Here is a 21,997-nt window from a genome sequence, read left to right as displayed (position 1 = left end):
CCCAACTTTTGGTACTGTCCTTAAACTCTGCAGCTTTTAAACTCCTATGACTGCTCTGTATTTATTAGGCAGATGTAGTGCTCCTAAAACCAGCTGGTAAAGTGAGGAATTCTGGGCTCCAGTGGTAGTAGTGGGGACAGGGGAGGATGGGGGAGCCAATGAGAGAGACCCAACCCGATGCCATCATGAATTCCTTTTCTATTCCTTCCTTTGTGCAACAATAGCTTGAGCATCTGGAGGATAAGTCTCACTCACTGATTCATTCAGTATCCCAGCATCTTTTCATTTTCCTCTTTGAGCTCAATTTTAAACAAGTCACTCTTTCACATTTTTCTAAACCTAATTCTATTTTACCACTCCCGTGAAATGCTTTTCATTATAACTTTATAGACTGCATTATTCTATAAATGTATGAATTTGCTTATAATAATAATAATAACTTGGATTTCTATAGCGCCTTTCATAATACCCAAGGTCGCTTTACAAGGAATAAAGTATAAACAAACATAACAAACATAACAAAACAAAAGGCAGTCAGACGAACAGTTAGACAAAACAAAAATAGATTTGGGGCCATTGGCAGACAGATGGGACTTGAGGGCCCTTTTGAAGGCGTCAAGTGTGGGGATGTTGCAGACCTCTGCAGGGAGAGCGTTCCAGAGAGTGGGGGCTGCCATACTGAAGGCTCTATCCCCGAAGGTTCACAGGTTGGTGCGGGGGGCCAGAGTCTGAAGACCGCAGGTTCCGGGGTAGGGCATGTGGGAAGAACAGCGAGCCAGCTAGCAACTAGCACCATTAGCTAGAAAGTTGCTGCCATTTTAACCTTTTCCATGACAGCTTCTATACCTGCGCAAAGCACTTTCAGTCGCCAGCCATCTCTGCCCACTGTTATTAATGGAAGAAAGCATTGATGGCTGCTGTTTGTAGCATTTTTTGAACAAATTCTCACTGTTATGAAATCTTTTTTTACACATGTTTTATTTGTCAGATTATTGTCCTGCTTAGAAAGCCAATGTCTCAAGTGAGCTCTCATTTTATTTTTCTCTCTCCATGCTAAATTGTGTGGTATTACTTAGCTGAACTGCGCTGGAAATAATTATTTTGTTTAAAGCTTTTAAAAAACAGTTTTTCAGTTATTGAACTCTTCTACAACTGGTATAAATGTGTTGCTCTTTCATTTGCATGTATCTGTTCACCTTTTAGTTATTTAGAATAAATTGCTTCTGAAAATACTTGCACAAGATAATGTTTCATGACTCTATTTGCATCTGGCAGGCTTGAACTACAAATGTCTTATAGATTATAATAATGTATAGCTTCAAGCAACATCACAAGCCTTTAAGATTCATGAGCCAAGTTTACTGGGTTGACACATTATTTCAATTTTGAATAAAAGTTCAGTGTTACTGAGGAATGTAACGGTTTGATTATTGTTTGCCAAGAGGCCATCCAAAATGAGAATTTCTACATAATATTGCTTCAGAGATGTGGCTTTTTTAATGAATATCTTCCAAAGAAAATTCTATTTATATGTTGAACCTGTGGATCATTGCATCTCACTTATTACTTTTCCCATCTGATGTTATTGACACTTCATTTCCAGCGATCTTGGCCATCTCACACTTTCTGCCCCATCCTGAATCTATGAAATCCAAGTTCACACATTTCCTTGTTTCTCTGACGAGCGTTTCAACTCTGATGAACCATTACAGACAGCATACTGTGTGCATGGATATCACCACGACAGAAAAACAGCTGAAGTGCTTTATGACATGGATTAATGTTGTTTGGAATTGGTGCGACTCAGCTGGGATTGGTGCTACTGTATGAATGCTCATATTATAGTTAGGCTTAATGTGGGGCTTTGAGGAAATACACTTATCACTCTGTAGGCCAACGATTTACGAGTCTGAGGGGAGTATTTTGACTAGAGATCAAGGGATTTAGAAAATATAAAGTCCTCAGGCCTGTAGATAACCCCAAAGGATTCCTCCTGCGCATCCTGAGACTCAAAGACAGAAGTTTGTTTTATTTCACAGACATAAATCACACCACAGAAGCTGAAGTTAGAGTAGACGTATCATAAATGCCTCGGATTCCAAAAGTCTGTTCACTGACTTGTTTATGTGCTGCTCATATTTTTCAGTGACAGACTTCGGGATTGCAGACCTTCCTGTGGCTCTGGATCTCGTCGAACATAAACTGTCTGAGTCCGAGCGAAAGAGGAGGCATGCGAAGAAAGACGACTACAACATAGAGGTGCTGCTGGCTGTGGACGACTCGGTGGTGCGTTTCCACGGCAAGGAGCACGTGCAGAATTACGTTCTCACTCTCATGAATATAGTAAGTCTATTGTGGCGTTTGTATAAGATACTGATCAAACTCTCACCAACGACTTTGTGTTTATGCCTATTCCCAACATGAAATATCCAGGCCAGCAACTAACCATCCAAACTTTCCTTTCAATCCAAACTTCATAGATATGTAAATCACTTTTTACATAAAATAAAGCAAGAAAAGCTGCAGAAAAATGACTGACACAATTAATCTGTTCTCAAAACTGTTGCAGCTCTATAAATATCCCTTCTTGATGTAAAAATGCTGCTTATTTTGGTGATCTTCTACCTATGGAAGTTTTCTTTCCTCTTATAGCTGTCTGAGATCAGACCTTGCTACACTGCTCTCTCCGGACGTTTATGGATTACTGATGAGAGGTGAAAAAATAATTCTCAGCTCATTCATTACGGGTTCCACCAGCTCCTACCACCATAATCTGCTTAATGGGACCAAATCCCTCAAGTCAGATTTTCACAGGGTGCTGGTTTCACTCTGTAACAGTTACCATTTGGACCCTGCATGGTGGTCTGATTAGCTGCCCTAGACCAATTAGAAAGTTGAGTGTGCGAGCCAGTCATGGAAACAAGCACCAGGAGTTCCAAGCTGCTGAAATAAAATTATGTGTTTATTTAATTGGGATATAATATACACATTCTATGACCAAATGTCTTTGGCAGGGAGAAATGTCTAATTTTAATGACCTTGACTGATTATAATTGTGAAGTGGCTGCAAAAGTGTAGTCATCAGTCCTTGGTGTGTAGTGCTCTCTGATAAGCACTTCAGATCTGGCAAGGAGGATCAGTTCATGGAAGACCTTTGGATGAAATTGTGTTATTAAGGGAGAGTAAAGTTCCAGGAATAAACGAGCAGTTTTAAACAAACGAGGGGTCAAAACTCTTTAGTTCCACTCGTAAGCCACAAGCTTGCTGTGTCTGAAAGAGCTCTGCCCACTCAAATCCCTCTGAATCCCTGCTCCGTGGCTGCAGAATGTGTAGTACCACCTGGAGAAACTCTCCCTGAGGGATTGATTACTGGACATCCTGTCTCCACAAAGCCAAGGTGACTGCTGAGGTGCCTGCCGCACAATGGCTGTGTTGTTTGAGCGTGGACCCAGTTTTGTCCACGTCGATGTGATGCTGTACACAAGCCAGGGACACCTAGCGCCTGTAGCTCACAGCTGCTACTCTCATTTTCAACCACAACAGTCCGATCCCAGCCCTCTGTGTGCTCCTCCTGGCCTTGTAATTATCCCAGTATAGGTGGGACTCTCCAAAAAGGAAAATATGCAATTTCAGTAATTACAAAAGTTATCATGGAACTTTTTATCATGCTATTATTTGATGCTCTTCTCATTTTTCAAAGGCATCTGTGTTTCAGGTCCAACACAAACATGTGTATATAGGTCAGAATATACCAGTCTAGGAATTTGAGCTTGTAACAAATCTGGGAGAATTTAAGGTCACTTGAGTGTTCTTTAGAGCATTTATTGACCTGAATGGGCTTCTGTGAATGGAATATTTGCTTAAATGCCTTGGGTGTAACCCCGCATCCCAGTGAAAATTTGGACTTAAGCCAAGATAGCATTTCTTCAGTGACAGAGATTTTGTTCTGTAAGGTCATACTTTTTAAGCGGAAAAAGCTAAGGGGCACATACCTGTTAGTGTATTAGCAAAAAGTAGCATTCTATTATTCAGTGTGCAATATCTGAATTTTAATGAGCAAGGACAAATATACAAAAAAAGACTGAAAGATTACATCTCTGGGTTTGGAGGCTGGAGAACCTCGCAGTTAAGATACAAATCAAAGTCAAAAACTGAATGTAGGTGTTGCTTTAGCTATCATATCTCTTTTTAAATCTAAAAATACAAGGCACGATTTTGACATAAAACTTCAGTAAAAAAGAAAATAAATTAAACTCAAACTGCTGCTTTGACATGAAAAATAACCTTTGCAATGTCTGCATGTCTAAGGGAGACCAACAAATCCATGATCGGTCTATTTTTACTATCATTGCACAACATTAAATATTCATTTTTGGTGCCGTTAGACGCTTTTATAGTCATTTTTGGGGTATACAAGCAGAGGAGCTATTTAGAAAGAAAGAGTTTTTTGTTACTTAGTGCTGGCCATTTCCTCAACTTTGTTTTTGTTCACATCATTCTAATATTGAAAAATATTTCTGAATTGTAGAATCCAGGATTGGGACAAGAATCTTATTTTTATACCAGAGCTTTTTGTCAGTATTCTTAAGAAAATAAGAAGCCACAGAGTCTTTAAAAGAAGGATGGCATACTTGTTGTTAAAACATTTAGGTTTAAATTCTTTATTAAAACATTTTGTTTCAAATCATCTTGAATAAAATGAATGGAAATACATTTTAGGCAGTTCCATTTATGCGCACTTCATCTCTTAAGTAAAATGGCCTCAGGGTATCAAAGCCTGCTTTTAAACCCAGTGACATAATTCTAGTGTGACAACCACGAGCTGTTCTCATAAGGTTGGGGCTAACTCTGTTGGTGAAAACCGGAAAGATATAATAATATTTTTAACAGTTTCTGAAGAGATATGGTGGTATCCAGGGAAAGCTTGCTTAAGAAAGAGATGGATAGATACCTGTCATGGACCAAACCAAAAGAAAGACTCATTAACACTGATAGGAAGGACATGACTCAGAGATCTCAGAAGGATTTTGATTGTAAAAAGTTAAGATCAGAAGTGGACAGATGGATGAGACACAAGGCACCGGGGGAAACAGGCTTGGTGTTTTTCTTCTATTTTATAAAGCCATATTAAAACATACACACACTTCCAAAGATGAGTCTTGGGCTCCAGGGGGGGAATTCGTTCCTTTGTTTTTTAGTTCTCAAATCTCTCAGTGTACCTTTTTAACTACTACATCAATAAGAAAAAAAGTTTGTTTCACTAAAATGATTGCCTATTACAGTTCTCAGTGGGGCTAGCATCTGGGAAAGTTATGTTTTAAAATATGTTTTTGTAGGAGGATGCAGATCCACAGAAGAGCTGATGTAGGAAGTAATTAAAGCCCTAGAGAATTGTTGAGATTTTTAGTTCAGATATTTTGAAAAGCCATTGTGTAACTTATGATACTAATAATTGATGTTCCATGCTGCTATATTTCAGCTAATGTTTTCCACTTATTGCAAAGTGCACAGGTTTTTTAAAGGTATTTATGGGCGAGAGGGCCTTTATTAGAGTTGAAAGGGGAAAACAGAGGGGTGGACATTGCCTGAAATGTTCTGCCAGTTTGGGATTGGAAAACCGTCTTACTCGGCAGTGGTAAACCACTGAGCTACCTGGCGGTACAGTTATGTTATCAGGCATAACAAAAGCATCAAAAATGCATTACAGGCTAATAGTGGTTATGTGTCACTCGGAAGCCCAATTGAGAAATGAAAGCAAAACTATAGGTTACTTACGTAACCCCAGTTCTTAGAGTAACATGAAGTGAGATGTCTCACTATGGGATGCGCCTCATCGCGGAGCAAACAGAAGCATCAATCTCATTACGCCAATCCTGATTGGCTAGTGATCTTGACGTCAACGTCAGGGAATCACCCCCTATAAGTAGCTTGCGCCACGACGCATGCATCATTCAAAATAAGCACCTCTTCTCGCTTCACCATAGCAAGGAGGGCCGTCTGGTGAGACATCTCACTTCATGTTACTCTGAGAACTGGGGTTACATAAGTAACCTATAGTTCTCATTCATAACACTCCGTTCGATGTCTCACTATGGGAAATTGTAGCTCCCGTATTGCCAGACGAGCTTATCTCGAAAATCACCAACCAACCAGAACTTAACAGGTAGAGTCCCGACTCAACAAGGTGCCCAGCACTGCTCGGGCCACACTTGGAGCGGAGACGTCTAGCCTGTAAAAGCGGACAAAAGTGAGCGGTGAGGACCAGCTCGCCGCTGCACAGATGTCTTGGATGGAAACACCCTTGAACAAAGCCCAGGATGTAGCCAGGCCCCGAGTCGAGTGAGCCCGCAGACCCGAAGGTGCTTGCAAACTCTGACTCGTATAGGCCAAAGCAATTGACTCCACAATCCAGTGGGAGAGCCGTTGCTTAGTAACAGGCTTGCCCTTGTGAGGGTTAGCCCAGGACACAAAGAGTTGGTCATTAAGACGAAGCTCCTTTGATCTGTCCATATATGTGCGTAAAGCACGGACTGGACACAACAGATCCTGCTGCTGTTCTCCGGAGGAAACCAGCGGCGGAGGAAATGCCTCAATGTCAATTGGGGTACACGAACCAACCACCTTTGGTGTAAAGGCAGGGTTGGGCTTCAACAACACTCTCGTTTGCCCTGGGGCGAACTGAGTGCATGAAGGATGTACAGACAGCGCATGAATATCACTGACCCGCTTGGTGGATGCCAGGGCCAGTAACAGCACTGTCTTGAGTGACAGATGTTTCATGTCAGCTCCTTCCAGGGGTTCAAATGGGGTCATTCTGAGCCCATTTAAAACCACTGCCAAGTCCCATAAGGGCACCAGTGACCTGGAGACAGGGAGGAGCCTGCAAGCTCCCTTCATAAAACGGCAGACCAAAGAATGTTGGCTAGCCGTCTTACCCTCAAAGCCCACATGGCATGCAGCAATAGCAGCCAGGTACACCTTGATCGTGGAGAAAGCTCTGTGTTTATCGATCAAGTCCTGTAGAAATGATAAAATCACCCCGACAGGACATTGAAAGAAGATGTGTCCTTCTTGAAGGCACCACTCATCAAACACCCTCCACTTACAGTCATAAAGAGACCTGGTGGAGGAAGCTCTCGCACTCTGAATAGTGTTTATCACCTTCTGAGGGAGTCCCACTGTATTCAGATTGTACCACTCACGGGTCAGGCCCATAGTGCCCCGTGCTTTGTGTGCCAGTGTGTGTGACTGGAGACAACGCAACCTCCCTTGGCGGTTCATACACGATACTGTGGTCGTGTTGTCTGTCCTCACGAGGACATGGTGTCCTCTGAGAGAAGGCAGAAAGCGTTTTAGGGTGGGGAACACCGCTAAAAGCTCCGGGTGATTTACGTGCCCGCTGGAGGTCTCTGCTCCAGAGACCCCTCACCGGGCGACCTTCGTAAATACCCTATCAGCCTGTCAGACATGCGTCCGTGGTGACCACCTTCCGTGAAAGGACAGCACCCGTAGGCACGTCCCGTACTAGAAAAGTCGGGTGCGGCCAGTGGCGTAGTGCCACTACGCATTTCATAATAACCAATACTCTCCGCACACCGTGGCGCGCAGGGTTTAGTTTTATTATGAGACCCATGTTGAGCAGGTGCTTTACGAGGACATTTGTCTGCGTAATCTGACTCTGCTCGGCGGGCATTATAGATAAAACCCTCCTTTCTAGGAGAGAGAGAATCTCTCTCTCCAGAATATGGGTTGACTCTCCCCGGGCTTGTGGATACAGATAGCCCGAGAAGCGAGGGGGGGTGACGGTGACTTGGAGTCTGTAGCTCCGTGTAACTGTCTTGAGAAACCCAAGCAGATGTCGTGAGCATCTCCCGCTGTATGCTCCTTAGAGCCAGCTGAGATGTCACGTCTCTTCCCCTCTGAGTCTCTATTTGTTGTGTTATGGGGCCCTCCAGTGTCTGAGCACTGTGGTGCCCCATTTCGACAATCCCCACCGACACAGCGCATGCGTGTGGCGGTGGTGCCCTTACGGCCCCAGCCGGCACTGCGCATGCGCGTGACGGTGGTGCCTTCACGACCCCAGCCGGCACTGCGCATGCGCCTGATGGTGGTGCCTTTACGGCTCCAGCCGGCACTGCGCATGCGCGTGACGGTGGTGCCTTCACGGCCCCAGCCGGCACTGCGCATGCGCGTGACGGTGGTGCCTTTACGGCCCCAGCCGGCACTGCGCATGCGCGTGACGGTGGTGCCTTCACGGCCCAGCCGGCACTGCGCATGCGCGTGACGGTGGTGCCTTCACGGCCCAGCCGGCACTGCGCATGCGCGTGACGGTGGTGCCTTCACGGCCCAGCCGGCACTGCGCATGCGCGTGACGGTGGTGCCTTTACGGCCCCAGCCGGCACTGCGCATGCGCGTGACGGTGGTGCCTTTACGGCCCCAGCCGGCACTGCGCATGCGCGTGACGGTGGTGCCTTCACAGACCCGTCAATTGTCCGCCCTTTGAGAGAGGCCGTAGCTGCTCTCAGAAGGGGAACAGTTGACGGACTGTTTATTGTTTTTACTGTTTTGCTTTTCATTTTTTCGAGCTGCGCCCTTGGCTCGAAGCCTGGATGCGTCAGCGGAAAATGTTTTATGACAGAAAAATCAATAAGTGTGTGACATGTGTTTATGCGGACTTGAGGATGGTGTTGAGGCATCTCTCGAGGCGGCGGGAACACATTTAGAGCTGGGGAACCGTAGACTTCCAGCTCTGTCACAGAGGGGAGAAGGAGGGGCTGTCACGCCGCTCGCTTCTTCTTCCTCGACTGCTGGCCGAAATTCTGGGTTGGCTGCGCCTGGGCTGCAGCCGGAACCGGAGATGTTCTAGGCCAGCTCGCCCTCGTCCCCTGCCTGGGCTGGGGACTCGGGGCGGACTGCGACCTCTGCGTTTCCGGTATTTTGAACCGAGCAGGGTTCGGGGCAGCTTGGATGAAGGGCTGCCGCTGCGAAGGCAGCGGCTGGGCCCTTCGAGGGAGGCAGAGGTGGAGGGCCTCGTCCTCCTTCTTTTTCGACTCGCATCTCCTCTGCATGGAGGCAAGAGCGGAGCCGAAAATCCCCTCTGGAACGATGGGCATGTCAAGCACATCTTCCTTTTCCCGGTCTGGGAGGTTGGTGAGGTTGAGCCATCTAGCTCTTTCCTGCACCACCATGATCCCCATTGTTTTGCCCGTGGCCTGGACGGCGCAGCGTTGGACACGGAGACAAATGTCTGTGACCGCGGCCAACTCGTCCAGAACGGCCGGTCCAGGATTACTCGACATATCCTCACAGAGCTCCGCTTGGTATGCGGTTAGCAGTGAGGAAACGTTCAGAGCCCTGGCGGACAACGCTGCGGCTCTGTAGGACCGTTTAGTCATGGTCGACTGGAAACGGTCCACCTTCGCTGGCAGCGTGGGGTTCCTGCTTGGTGACGGGCCCATCCTCGGTAGGAGGTGGGCTGCCACCAGCAGTTCCATCGGCGGTATGCGGAGCAGGCCGAGCCTCTCCATACCGTCGCAGTCTAGGGAGGAGGCACCCTGGATTGGGGCCTTGTTGCTAAAGGGTCGGTCCCTCCACGAGACCGACACCTCATCCAACATCTCCGGGAAGACCGGGAGGAGTTGCCTCCTGGTTCTCGTTGCTTGGGGAGAATGTTTCCCCTCGTAACGGGACCTGGCGGTCTCCTTGGCCATTTCGGGCCACGGGATGTCTAGCCTAGACGCAGCGCGCTGACACACGGCCTGCAGGTCCATGCTGGTGTGCTATCGCCCGGGAGAGCAGCCATCGCTCCCGGCTTTGCCGTTTGAGCCGATGACATGAAGATATCTTCTTCTTGCTCATCCGAATCAGACAAGAGGGACTCAGAGGTGTCCTGTTCGTCCTCCATGTAGTCTAATTCCAGGACATCCTCCGCGGGCGAGACCATGGTGAGGTCTCGCCGGGAGCTCCCGCCTGGTGAGGCGTGGGGCTCCGTTCCCGCGTCTCTTGCCGCCACCGGGTCCCGGCCTGACACGGCGTGGGATCCCGGTTCCGCAGCTGCCACTGTTAGTGAGCCCCAGACCGACACAGTGAGGGGCTCAGTCTCTGCGGCGGACGCCCCCGTGTCTTGATTGCCAAACGGCGAATCAGTGGACATGAGGGAGTCCTGTTCCAACAAGCTAGCTTGGTGTGCTAGCCGTCGGTGGAGGCTCTTTCGGATGAAACGGGCACAAGCCGGGGTTGTCGATAGCCTCCTGGGCGTGTTCCAGCCCGAGGCAGGACGAGCAGACCTGGTGTGAGTCTGTGCCTGCTATCTTCAACCCGCAGCCGCATGACCGAGCCTCCGAGTCCCTGACTTTGTGGTGTGAGGGGGAGAGGCGTCCATCTTGTTCGCCTTGTGGCGTGGAGAGGACCCGCTCGTAACAGGTACGTCGTTGAGAGAAAAGTGTTACCAACCCGTCCTTAATCCGGAGAAAAAGGGACGGTGTGGGTCCTTTGTTCTCAAAGAATATTTACTGGTGTGTCAATATACTTCTAATCCTTTTCTCCTCCGTGAGAGAGAAAAAGAAAAGCGTCCTCGCTACCGTGGTGTCGGTAGTAAGGGGAAGCTAGCTAGCAACAGGTGCGTAGCTAGCTTGAGAAAAATCAAAACCTTACCTTACTTTCCGGGGAAAGAAACGGCGAGGTCGATTTTAATACTAACTGGTGTTAGTATTACCGTCTTCTTGCGAAGCAGAAGGAGTAGCCGGCGAGCGCCCGTCGACCGAAATGTTTTGGATTTGGGTTCAGTCTGTGGACTGTTAAGCTTGTCCGGCTACTGTAGAGATGTGCTCTGAAGCGAGAAGAGGTGTTTGAATGACGCATGCGTCGTGGGGCAAGCTACTTATAGGGGGTGATTCCTTGACGTTGACGTCAAGATCACCAGCCAATCAGGATTGGCGTAATGAGATTGATGCTTCTGTTTGCTCCGCGATGAGGCGCATCCCATAGTGAGACATCGAACGGAGTGTTATGAATGAGAACAGTTTAATTCACAACATGGCAGAAACATTTTGAGAGTCTTTAGTCCTCAGGCATGTGTGTAAAATGAAAATCACATGAAATCAAAAATAGCTGATCTCCTGTTGGCCAGGGGAAAAAATAAATCGAAAATGTTTGGTATGTCCTTAAAGATGAGAGCAATTACACTTTATTTTGTGCTTGGGCCCTGCATATTGCACACATGATGAACAATATGATAAATTATACACAGATTTTGAATGAACTATTTTTCGAGGTTGTAACATAACATATCATTTTTATTTATGAGTGTGTCATAAGCAGTGTTGATCCACGTGCCTTAAAACACCCGTCGTAAACATGTGTTTCCTCTTAGTAACAAGTTCAGTTGAGAAATGTGTGGGTGCTTTGTGAAGCTAAATGTTAATTACAATCCATAACCAACTAAATGACTTTTAAAAATTCACTCTTTATTTTCCTCTTAACTTTATTTATAAACCGCAAAGCGAAGCAGTTGATTGACTTTACGGGGCCCTGGATGAGTGACGACATTTGGCGAAAACACACTCAAAAGGAAATTAGACTTGAATGGGATCCTAGCTTAGCCCTGGGTTAAATATTACATTCCACAGCATTATAATAAAAGCCATATAGCAGTCGACACATTTCAGGGTCAGGCTTCTTTGCCACTGCATAACAACACTGGTTTTATTGGATGGTTGTCAATGTCTTAATTTATGTCATCATGATGCCAATTTTGTAGTAAGAGAGGGAAAAAAAACATCTTCTTTGTTTGAATAGGCTGACGATGGATGCTTTACCTCAAACACTAAATGTTTAGAAAAGGCAACTTATAAGCATCAAGTGTGTTTTTACTTGCCACTAAGCAGATATCTGATCAAAAAAGTCTGACTTCCCAAAGAGAGGTGAATCAGTTATCTTTGTACTGTGTTTCTGATGAAGACTTAATTCATCCATGCAGCACAGACTACAAAGAGCGTGACTTGTTCTTCTGTGTGTTTTTGATTACGCCTGGTATAAAGCACACACAGTATCCGAGCCACATGGGCTCACTGTGTGCAGTTTGGTAATATCCGTAGACAGATATTTGACAACACTATTTATTTCCAACCTTTTGATGCCAGTTGATGCCTTTGATTTGCCCCCATAATTTTCTTCTTCAGTCCTTTTACAAATGTCAAAAACGATGAACCAAAATGGCCTGTAAATGGTCTGCAGGCTCTTAATTGTTATTGGTCACCTTATCCCTCAGGTCAGTGACAGAACATGTCTCTTTTCTTTCAGGTTGATGAAATCTACCATGATGAATCTTTGGGAACCAACATCAATGTTGTTCTTGTTCGCATGATAATGGTCGGGTACCGACAGGTGAGCTACGTCACACATCAATCATAAATGTACATTCCCAGTAGGTTATTAATAACTTACAGAAACATCACATGAAATAGTCTACCTTCCCATACTCTTCCCATCCGTCTCTATTCAATGGCTTTATCTTCTTTCTGTGACAAAAGATAGCTTAATACATTGAGGTCATGTTTATTTCTTATAACCAAAAAGAAACAGTTTTGCCTTTTTGCCCAGAGTTACATAAGAAGATCAATGCCACTCTCATGTATGTACAGCAGGTGTGTAGTTGGAGCCAACAGGCGGTTAGCTTAGCTTAACACAACAACTAATAAATGGAGTTAAAAATAGCTAGCTTGAATCTCCAAAGGCTAATATGGATACAACATATGAATTAGTTAGCTTTAGGGTTGCTGGTAGGCCGTTTTGTTTACTGTTAATTGGAGCCAGGCTAACTATTTCCCCATATTTCAAGAGTTTTGCCAAGCTAAGCTAACCAAAATAGCTGTTTCTCTGTTTTGAATGTGTGTGTGCTGCTGCTCATGTGGATTTATAGTGGATTTATAGTGACCAATTACTTTGAGTACTGCAAAAGCTGGTCTCTCTGTTTTTTGTGTGCTTGTTAATGCAGTTATTTTATCTGTCATAGCTCTCTACCAAAAAAATGTGTAATTGAGAGCCCTAACATAATTAGGGGAGTCTATCTGGGCATAGTTCAAATTTGACACCGAAAGAAAAAAAAGAGAGACAGAAAAAAGGGAAAGATCACATTTTGGATTTATTTTGGGGCCCTCTGGCTGGTTTGGGGCTCTTAGCAGCGTGTGATCTGATTATGCCTCAGGCCACTGTTTGATTGACAGATGAACACTTGTGAATAACACAACAGCAATTGCGTCAAACACTGAAGGGGATGCAAAAAAACATGTAAACACATTTTAACTCAGCGCCTAAGTTAAATTAGGGTTAGAGTTAGAGCCACTGCTCAGCACTGTATATTGCAAATTAGCCAGCAGGGATCTGAATGAGATCCATGATATTATGTGTTAGTAATAATAGATGCAGAGCTGAGAGCACACACATGTTGAGAAGTCACATCTGGCTTTTATTACTGTAATTAAATATTAATTAGATGCTGGCTGTTTTGACAACAGAAGAACTATAAAGCAGTATTTTCGAATTCATTTTTGGTATGTAGATGCACGTAGAGAATGGGTTTTACATAGAAGTTACAAAGATAAACAAACAAATGTATCCATATGAATGGATTTATTTGTCTGTTGCTATTGTATGAAACCTTTTATATATTGGGTTGTAGGCTGGATGCATAAATATAGTAAGGAGTCAAGATGGAAAATAAATTATGAGCAGCGTGACCAGGGCCGCCCCTGGCCAACTTGGGGCCCCAAGTGACATTGTGAGATGAGGCCCCGCCCCCCAACCGACAGGAGTGGAAGAAAAAAAATGTTTGGAAACAAAGTAGGCTACTTTGCAAATATAATTCCTGTTTATTATTATTATCAACACTTTTTTATGCAGTGAGGTAAATGGTTGTGCATGTATGTCGTTCAGTATGCGTTTACAGGTGAATACGTCTGCATTTCCTGCCAAATACTAGCCTCAAAAAGATTAAAATATAATTAATGCAAATAAACAACTTCTAATAATAATAATAATAATAATAATAATCATAATCAATTCAATAATATAAATACTATATTATTTTATTATAATATAGTTGTATAGTCAAGACAAAACATGCTTATGACATGCTCAAAAACTGATATTTCTTAAATCTGTATTCAAATGTAGTTCCCTCTGTCAGCAATGTATCAACAACTACACACACCTTTCTATCAGTATTTCTCTGTGTTGTGGTTGACATGATGATGACTGTTAGGAGTTAAGGGGAGAGGCTGAGCGTCACCATGACGATGACTGTTAGGAGTTAAGGGGAGAGGCTGAGCATCACCATGAAATGTGCAAATTGACATAAAAATGAATATAAGGGGGAAAAATGCTCCATGTTTTTTAGGCTGCAAACTTTAACTGTTATGTAAGCCAACTAGACAGACAGTGTATCACTCTTCCTTCTGTACATTAGCAGATAAAAGGCATCACATACTTGAATGAATGGTAAATAAAGAATGCTGGAAATAACTGCATCTCCATTAGCCTGTATGCTCTGCAGAGACTGCTTTCTTCATGTCGTGAATTGCAGCTGATGTTTTAATATGGCAATTGGCAATTTGACTTATACAACATTCGCAAGTTGTACATTTGACTCATACAATAACCCACCTTCGAGTGATGCTCTAGTTTCTTCAAGTTTAGTTGTTTTCCCCTCTTGCTTGCGCCGGACTGAAACTGTCTTTTCACCAACATCTCTTCACCTGCACTAGTGGCCGTATCAAAGCCGTGATTGGTCAGATGTCGATTCATTGCAACGGTGTCGGATTACAGACGTGCTCCCCTTGTCACCTCTCACTCTCGCGTGTCAGCCGGGGTTCGCGGAGAACTGAGTGGAGAACTGCGCACAGCAGCTGAGGCCCTCTGGGCGGGGCCCCCTGCGCAAGGCGGGGCCCCATGCAGCCTGCGTGATTGGCCTGTAGGGCGGCCCTGAGCGTGACTCCAGTGAGTTTATATCCTGTCGTGCATTTTAATCTACATTACTGAACGACTGCCTGGAGATTTGGCATTTTTCATATTAGTTCTCTTGTCTGGTTGCCAAAGCAGAGATATTGTTTACACAGCACCAATTAGATGAACTCAATGTGTTGAATGTGTCACAATGGCAGAAGAAAGACAAATGTTTTTCTGGACCTACCCTCTGGTATAAGCTATGTTGTTGTCACACTATTTCATCCTTGACTTGTTTTTAATTTGGCTGCATCTTCAGAACATAGAAAACTATTTCCACATTTTATGCTATTTCAGTTTCCAACAGCAGTTTCCACTTGGAAATCATTCGCCTGCAGTCGTTCTTCAAGGCCACAAATGGCTGTTTTTATGTTCAATGCATTTTCTGCGCTATTTGAGATATTTCCTGCTGAGTAAAAACATTACTATCTCTCTATGTCCATTAGGAAGATAAATGTGGACCCTATTTCACCTCCTATGCTGCTTAGCAGTATCACAAAAGATGGAAGTTTTTTATAACTCTCTATTATTCTACAATGGGTAGAAAAGGTAGAGTGACATTGAGCTGAAAAATATGTTATACTGACAGTAATTATATGAAATAATTGAGCCAACACATTTTCTCATATAACAAACGTCATGACTAATTAAACACAAGCTTTCATTAGAAGTAATACCTATAATCCCAATGTAAAAACCTGCAGTCTGTGAACTATTGCCCCAGCTTTTGCTTTGAGTCTGATCTTTTATCACGGTTAAGAGTACCTGAGAAGTAGCATGGGGTAACCTTTCATCATATTCAAAGTAAAAGTACATGCACATCCGAACAAATGTGCAATAGTGAGAAGTGTATTCCTTTCATCAAAAGAGCTGTGTGCTTTAGAGGGAATTGATCATTTGAGCAATTATTTATTTTCATAGTTGGAGTGGTAAAACTTTGTTCCTGCTCTTTGTATTTCTTGCAGTCTATAAGCCTGATTGAGCGTGGCAACCCATCCCGCAGCCTGGAGCAGGTTTGTCGGTGGGCCAACACGCAGCAGCGTCGGGACCCCGACGACGACGAGTACCACGACCACGCCATCTTCCTCACAAGGCAAGATTTTGGTCCCGCAGGTATGCAAGGTACTGTATTTTTCTCGATCGAGGACTGTGCAGACTGAGTGCTGATATCTGCTTCCATTCACAAAAGGGGTTGGCTTCAAGTCTTGCCCAGGTAAGGTCAAAGGAAACATAGACGCGAAGGCTGCAGATAAGGTCAAAAACCCAACTCTGCTTAGGGCAAGCTCGCAGGAAAATAAATACTCATTATCTTTCCAACACCTTGCTGACCTTGACATTGATGCCACCCTGGATATGAACAATTGAGATTAATTTTCTTCAAGAAGGTTTTTTTTGGCATGTAGAGAAAAACGGAAATGATTATTAGTTTCTGATTTATGTAAACTAACTGTTTTTTTTAATATTTAGTTGTGTGAAGTTCAGTGTGAACTCATCTCTACTTACTCCTAATACCCCATGTATGCAATCGTTTGGAGGAGTTTCTTAACATACATGTTCAGCGTTTGTCTCATGCTGTATTTCTTCTTTTCAGCCCTTCAAAACAATATTTGAAGCGAGCAGCAAAACTGCCAGAGAATCTTGGTCCCGAATGAACAAACATCCTCTGTGCTCAAGTTCAATATTTAGCATTGACCTGTGTGTATTTTTAACTTTTAAAGCTCACGTGTCATGTTTAGAGGATAATCTGAGGCTACCTGGTTTGCTTGTCACACCTCCAGATGTTGCCATAGCTGCTGTTGTGTTATGTTCATAACAAGCGCGGTTTCTATGGCACCTTGCGCTGTGTTGGGCTGGGTCCGACGCTGTGTCTCAGGGTCACGAGCAGACATCACACTCTCTTGTCAAAGTTTAGCTGTAAGATGATAGATTCTATATCCAAATACTGACATTGTGGCGTTGGGATAAGGAGATGATAAATCTGTTCAGTTTGTGGAGAAGCTGCAAAGCAAATAAACTGAATAAAGGTTTGTACACAGATAATGAAACAAATACACTGTGATCAATTCTTGTGAATGACGTCAAGTGTTTTTGAAATGCTCTCTTTGCCAAGGACTTAATTGCCCATCAGTTGCTTTAGTAGTTTATCAACCAGATGACAGAGAGCACCTCTCTCCTCACTCATGACATCAGCAGTAGAAACACATTTTTGACCCCTAGCTGTTGCTGCTGCACCTTAACGCTTCAATGTGCAAAGCCTCCCTTGATGGGAACCCATTCTGCATTGTATTGAGTTTCTTTTATCTGCCTTTCAGATAAAGGTCCACACTGCTTTCATGTTTTGCTTCATTGCAGCATCAAATATGCCTATTTTGTTGTCATTTAGAAAAAAGCAGCTGGATCAGAAACTGGCCTTCATAAACATCATCATATCACACTGTAGCAAAAAAAGAAAAGCTCTGCTATGGCTGACCAGCTGCAGACATTTCTCTTTTTCAACACCATCAAAATATCCTGATGCTTTTTAAGACTGTTCATCGCTGGCTGTCTGTCTGCTGAATTTCTGCTTTTTACCTGCATGCCAAAAAAAGGTCTTCAGACGGTCAGAAAGCATGAAAATTATCTGTAAAGCCGCCAAAAGGAGGCCAGAACAAGGGTGCTTCTGAACCAAACCAAAATGCTGAGCTGAATCGCTGCACACCTCTTGATCGGGTCATGTTTAATGTTTGTGCTTTGCTTAAAAGTTTGGTGAACTGTGTGAAAAGTTGTGATGCTGGGCTGGATGCCAGCTGGGTAATGATGACAGGCTTCTGAGCTTGCTGTTTACTTGGGGATTTTTTTAATGCACAGTGAAAAGGTGTTCATCCTAAAAGCTGTAAGACAGAAGCTTCACATCCTTCACAGCCCTATTGGAGTCTATGCTACATAATGCAGACTGTTAATTAGTGCCACGCTTATTCATGATGAGGCTGCCATTAAGGGTACATTCTTTATAAAGAAGTATTTTATAATAATTGAATGGCATCTTGACTTACTGCCAAAATCCTTCACTCTGTATAACTTCACATTGTACAGCTACCTCATTTAGTTCAACTTTAGTTTGAGAGCTTGTTGAAAAAGCCTTAACACAACCTTTTGTATCAGATTAAAGCAGTCCAACTTAAAGGTGGGGTAGGTAAGTTTCAGAAACCGGCTCGAGATACACTTTTTGTTATATTCCATGGAATGCTCTTAACATCCCGATAGCAATGAATATCTTAAGTGCTTTGACAAAAAATCCATAAAAAAATGTCATCTGTGGAAGCCGTAGTACTGTAAAAAGTACAACCAATCCGTTTAGCCAGGCAGGCTAAACGGATTGGATTGCCGCCCTGTCGGTCAGTCTTCCATCTCTAGCACGCACAAATGTATCTCGTGCACTCATTGGGCGTGCTGTCATTGGGCGTGCATTGCAGCAGTACTTCAATGACTCGCCAGCAACAGGCGGCCACTTTCACCAGTCTGCTGACGTCATGTGCGCGTTCATGTGTGTTGGAGGAGGTGCTCTGTAAGGAAGTCTGAAGGAAGGGGCGGATTCTTTTCGGCTGTGTACTTTCAAATTTTAGTGCACTCGAGCCGGTTTCTGAAACTTACCTACCCCACCTTTAATAGACAAGTGGGTTTATCATTGAAAGACGCATTCAAAGCCATCATCACAGCCTCTTGACATGTATTTGTTGTGTATGTAGCCTACCAAAGAACGATTAAAACCATCACAGTGCCTGCGATCACATCTCACATAGCTCCAATCTTCCACCATGATAAAAACACCCCACGAGAATGTCACAACCTTCATCCTGGTACTTGATTATTAGGGCTGTGTGGTCTTTTCTGTTGCCCAGGTTACGCTCCAGTGACAGGGATGTGCCACCCACTGAGGAGCTGCACTCTGAACCACGAGGACGGCTTCTCCTCCGCCTTTGTGGTTGCTCACGAAACCGGCCATGTGTGAGTAATGGAATAAGGATGAAAGGACCAGAAGGGTCTCGCTGCTCTAACTGCGTCCAATTATGGCGGTAGATATGCATGGTAGTCTGTAATCAAAGTTGGAGCCCTTTAAGGACGCTGTTGTTTGATGAAAATAAAGCATATGCTTGCCTCAGCATTAGCATTAGCATCAGTCAGTCAAGATGCTGTCAAAACAACTAACTTATTAAATGTATAAATATTCATATGAACTTGTGTACGTAGGTATGTACTTAAACTGCATGTTTAAACCATAGACTGTATATAGGCCTATAAAGGTTTGGTTTAAACCTATTGCCTGTTAGTCTAATGCAGGGGTGTCAAGCTCAATTTCATCGCGGGCGACATTAGCATTATTGTTGCACTCAAAGGGCCGGTTGTAACTATATAAAATATATATAAATATATCATATAGATAAAATAATGTATTATATTACATTATTGCCTCTGCATTGGATTATTATCGAATAGGGTAATAACTTCATAATTAACTATGTTTGAAAGTAGAAGTCTAGGGCAAATAATTGCAAGTCTCTTCAGTGCGCATGACACAAAATGAGATGCATTGTGGAACATGTAGTTTATGGGCAACGTGCTTCTGTAAAGCTGCATGTAACCGTATGATAAACCTATTATATTCTTTGCAAGCTCTTGGGCCTTGAGTTTCACACCCCTGGTCTAATGCAATTCCATATGTTAAGCCATGAAGTCTATTTTTATTATGCCTATAATACTAATTTGTTGTTGTTATAGAAATGATATGTTTAAGTATTAGGCCTAGGGCGATAGTAAGTGGTGTTGTACCGCATTTTGTTGAGTGATGATTCTTTTGTTTTGTCCCCTCCTGATATGATAGGAAACACCTTTCAATATAATGTAGTCCTACTGCACCAGGTAGTGTCCATGGATAGAGAATATAAATTAAATGAAAACCCTAAATTATTCACGTTTGCATATGAAATGCAATTCATGACTTCAACATGATTAAATCTTTCCTCAGTTCTGGTTCAGTCTTGCGCACAAGAGTCTCCGTGAATCATGAAATGCCCCTGCTTCAACTATCAGTAACTCCAAATGATCATATTGCCAACAATATAATCTACAAACTGTCAAGTTCCAAATTAAAGATGATTTGATAACTCATTCCCAAGCTGAAGTAAAACGAAACAGGGGCCTTGAGCAGGTGGAGGCTCAAAGTAATGCCTTGTCCATGTGAACTGCCATAGTTACTTAATTCGTGCAATCAAAACATAGGAAATATATAAATAAAGATAAACTGGAAACAGGAAGAAAACAGCTATGGCTTGCTCTGAACAAGGTAACACATTTCAACTACTAGCCACTTATCATCACATAACTGCCAAAAAACCCACAATGATCATTTGTAGACTTTAGATTAATCAAACAAGATACTACTTGTGCTAATGCGGACTAATGTGCTTCAGAAGTACAGGCTGATTTAGTTTATTGTGGACAGACTAGCTTTTTCCACTCTTTATGCTAAGCTAACTAGCTACATGCTGATAACTTTCAATTGACCGACAAGGAATTTGATTGATTTCCCCATTCTCACACTCCTGACAAGAAAGCATATGTGGATTCACCAGAGTATCAGACCATTTCTTGAAGTCCATTACTACATCACAGTATCTAGTTACAGCTCTGTGGCATCAGTTGAAGGTAGCAGCAGGGTGTATCCACTGTCTGTGAAGTGGTGGAGCTTCAGTTGGATTTATTAGCATCTTCTGCCTGTGCTCAAAAAGTACTTCATGTTGATCTTTTGGTCCATTTCACAGATTTTCTCTCCTCTTATTAGTCTCTAAGGCTTGTTAGCTAATGTCTGTGAACTGTGCGACCAAACATTGAGTAAGTGCCAGGCAGACTTGAATGACAATAAATCAGAGGGACAGGGCAGAAATCCAACCCGCTAGCAGGGGTAAATTGGACGGACTCCATGCTGAGCCTGTCAGTGAATGACTAACTCTGTGATTGATTGTGTGACTTTGACAAAACTGGATGACATTAACATTGTAATGGTGATGTGGTTCAGTGCTTTTAGAGAACTGAATTGTTTCCCTCAGGCTTACTGAGAGACACAGTTGAAATGCACATGTAATGTCAGCTTCACTGTAATATTAGATGGAAAATGTCCTCCACATAATTAATTTAATGTGAAGTTATTGGCCTATGGAAGGTAAGGGATCCAATCATTACAAAAGCATAAGATTTGATTAAAACATTTAATTTTCATTTTAAAAGAAACCAAACAAACAAAATAAAGTACAATTTAGTAAGTAACTTCACTTATTAATCATAATTCTTCTTATTTTTTAAACGATTATTGATATATAATAGGGGACCTTTTTTGGTTTCTAACCTCTCCCGAATTTGTCCTTAAATTCTTACTGTCTTTTACAAAAGTGTATATGTGCAAATAAACTAAATGAATCAGCATAATAATCAGATTGTATTCACATATTTTCCCCCCTTTCCTTCCGTTTAAATTATCACTACTATGCTAAACAGTAAGAAATAAAACGTTTTTTATGATGCATGTGAACAACAATCTGATTAAAATGTATTTTTAATAAAATGTAACCTTTATTAGTGCTAGTCTCAGCCAAACATGCCAAAATATTGAAATAGACTTAAAATAATGAGGAGAGAATGGTCATTAGCTTGAAAAATAACCAACGACCTATGAATCACGCCGGTTTTGCTTATTAAAGCCGTATTCTTCCTTAGAGAGAAATACATGTATGAAAGAAAAATGCCATATTTAATAATCCTATTATCCAGAAAGGATGTCTAAGATTTTTAAATGTAATGTGGTGCAATTAAATGAGAAATCTTTGCTGATTTAGAGTACTTTCTTTGGAATCCACTGCCTCCATCAGCCTGTTGGATGTTTTATCTGTAAGATTAGCACATAGAGGCACATAGAGGCAGCCATATCGGAGCAGCTGTTCATCTGAATAATCGTATTTAATTTGGA

General features: G+C 43.1%; 1 protein-coding gene across 1 annotated transcript in view; it reads left to right on the top strand.

The window, feature by feature from the left end:
- The window catches only part of LOC117543637 (A disintegrin and metalloproteinase with thrombospondin motifs 14), a 57,633-nt gene that overhangs the window by 20,999 nt on the left and 14,637 nt on the right, over positions 1–21,997 (top strand). Inside the window, 4 exon segments of the mRNA XM_034212034.1 lie at positions 2,147–2,343; positions 12,301–12,384; positions 15,966–16,122; positions 18,879–18,984. Of these exon segments, the coding sequence (XP_034067925.1) occupies positions 2,147–2,343; positions 12,301–12,384; positions 15,966–16,122; positions 18,879–18,984 (544 nt within the window).

Source organism: Gymnodraco acuticeps, unplaced genomic scaffold, assembly GCF_902827175.1.
Source record: "Gymnodraco acuticeps unplaced genomic scaffold, fGymAcu1.1, whole genome shotgun sequence".
NCBI lineage: Eukaryota > Metazoa > Chordata > Actinopteri > Perciformes > Bathydraconidae > Gymnodraco > Gymnodraco acuticeps.
The sequence above is the reverse complement of the archived record's forward strand: the minus strand, read 5'-3'. Positions and strand labels throughout refer to the sequence as shown.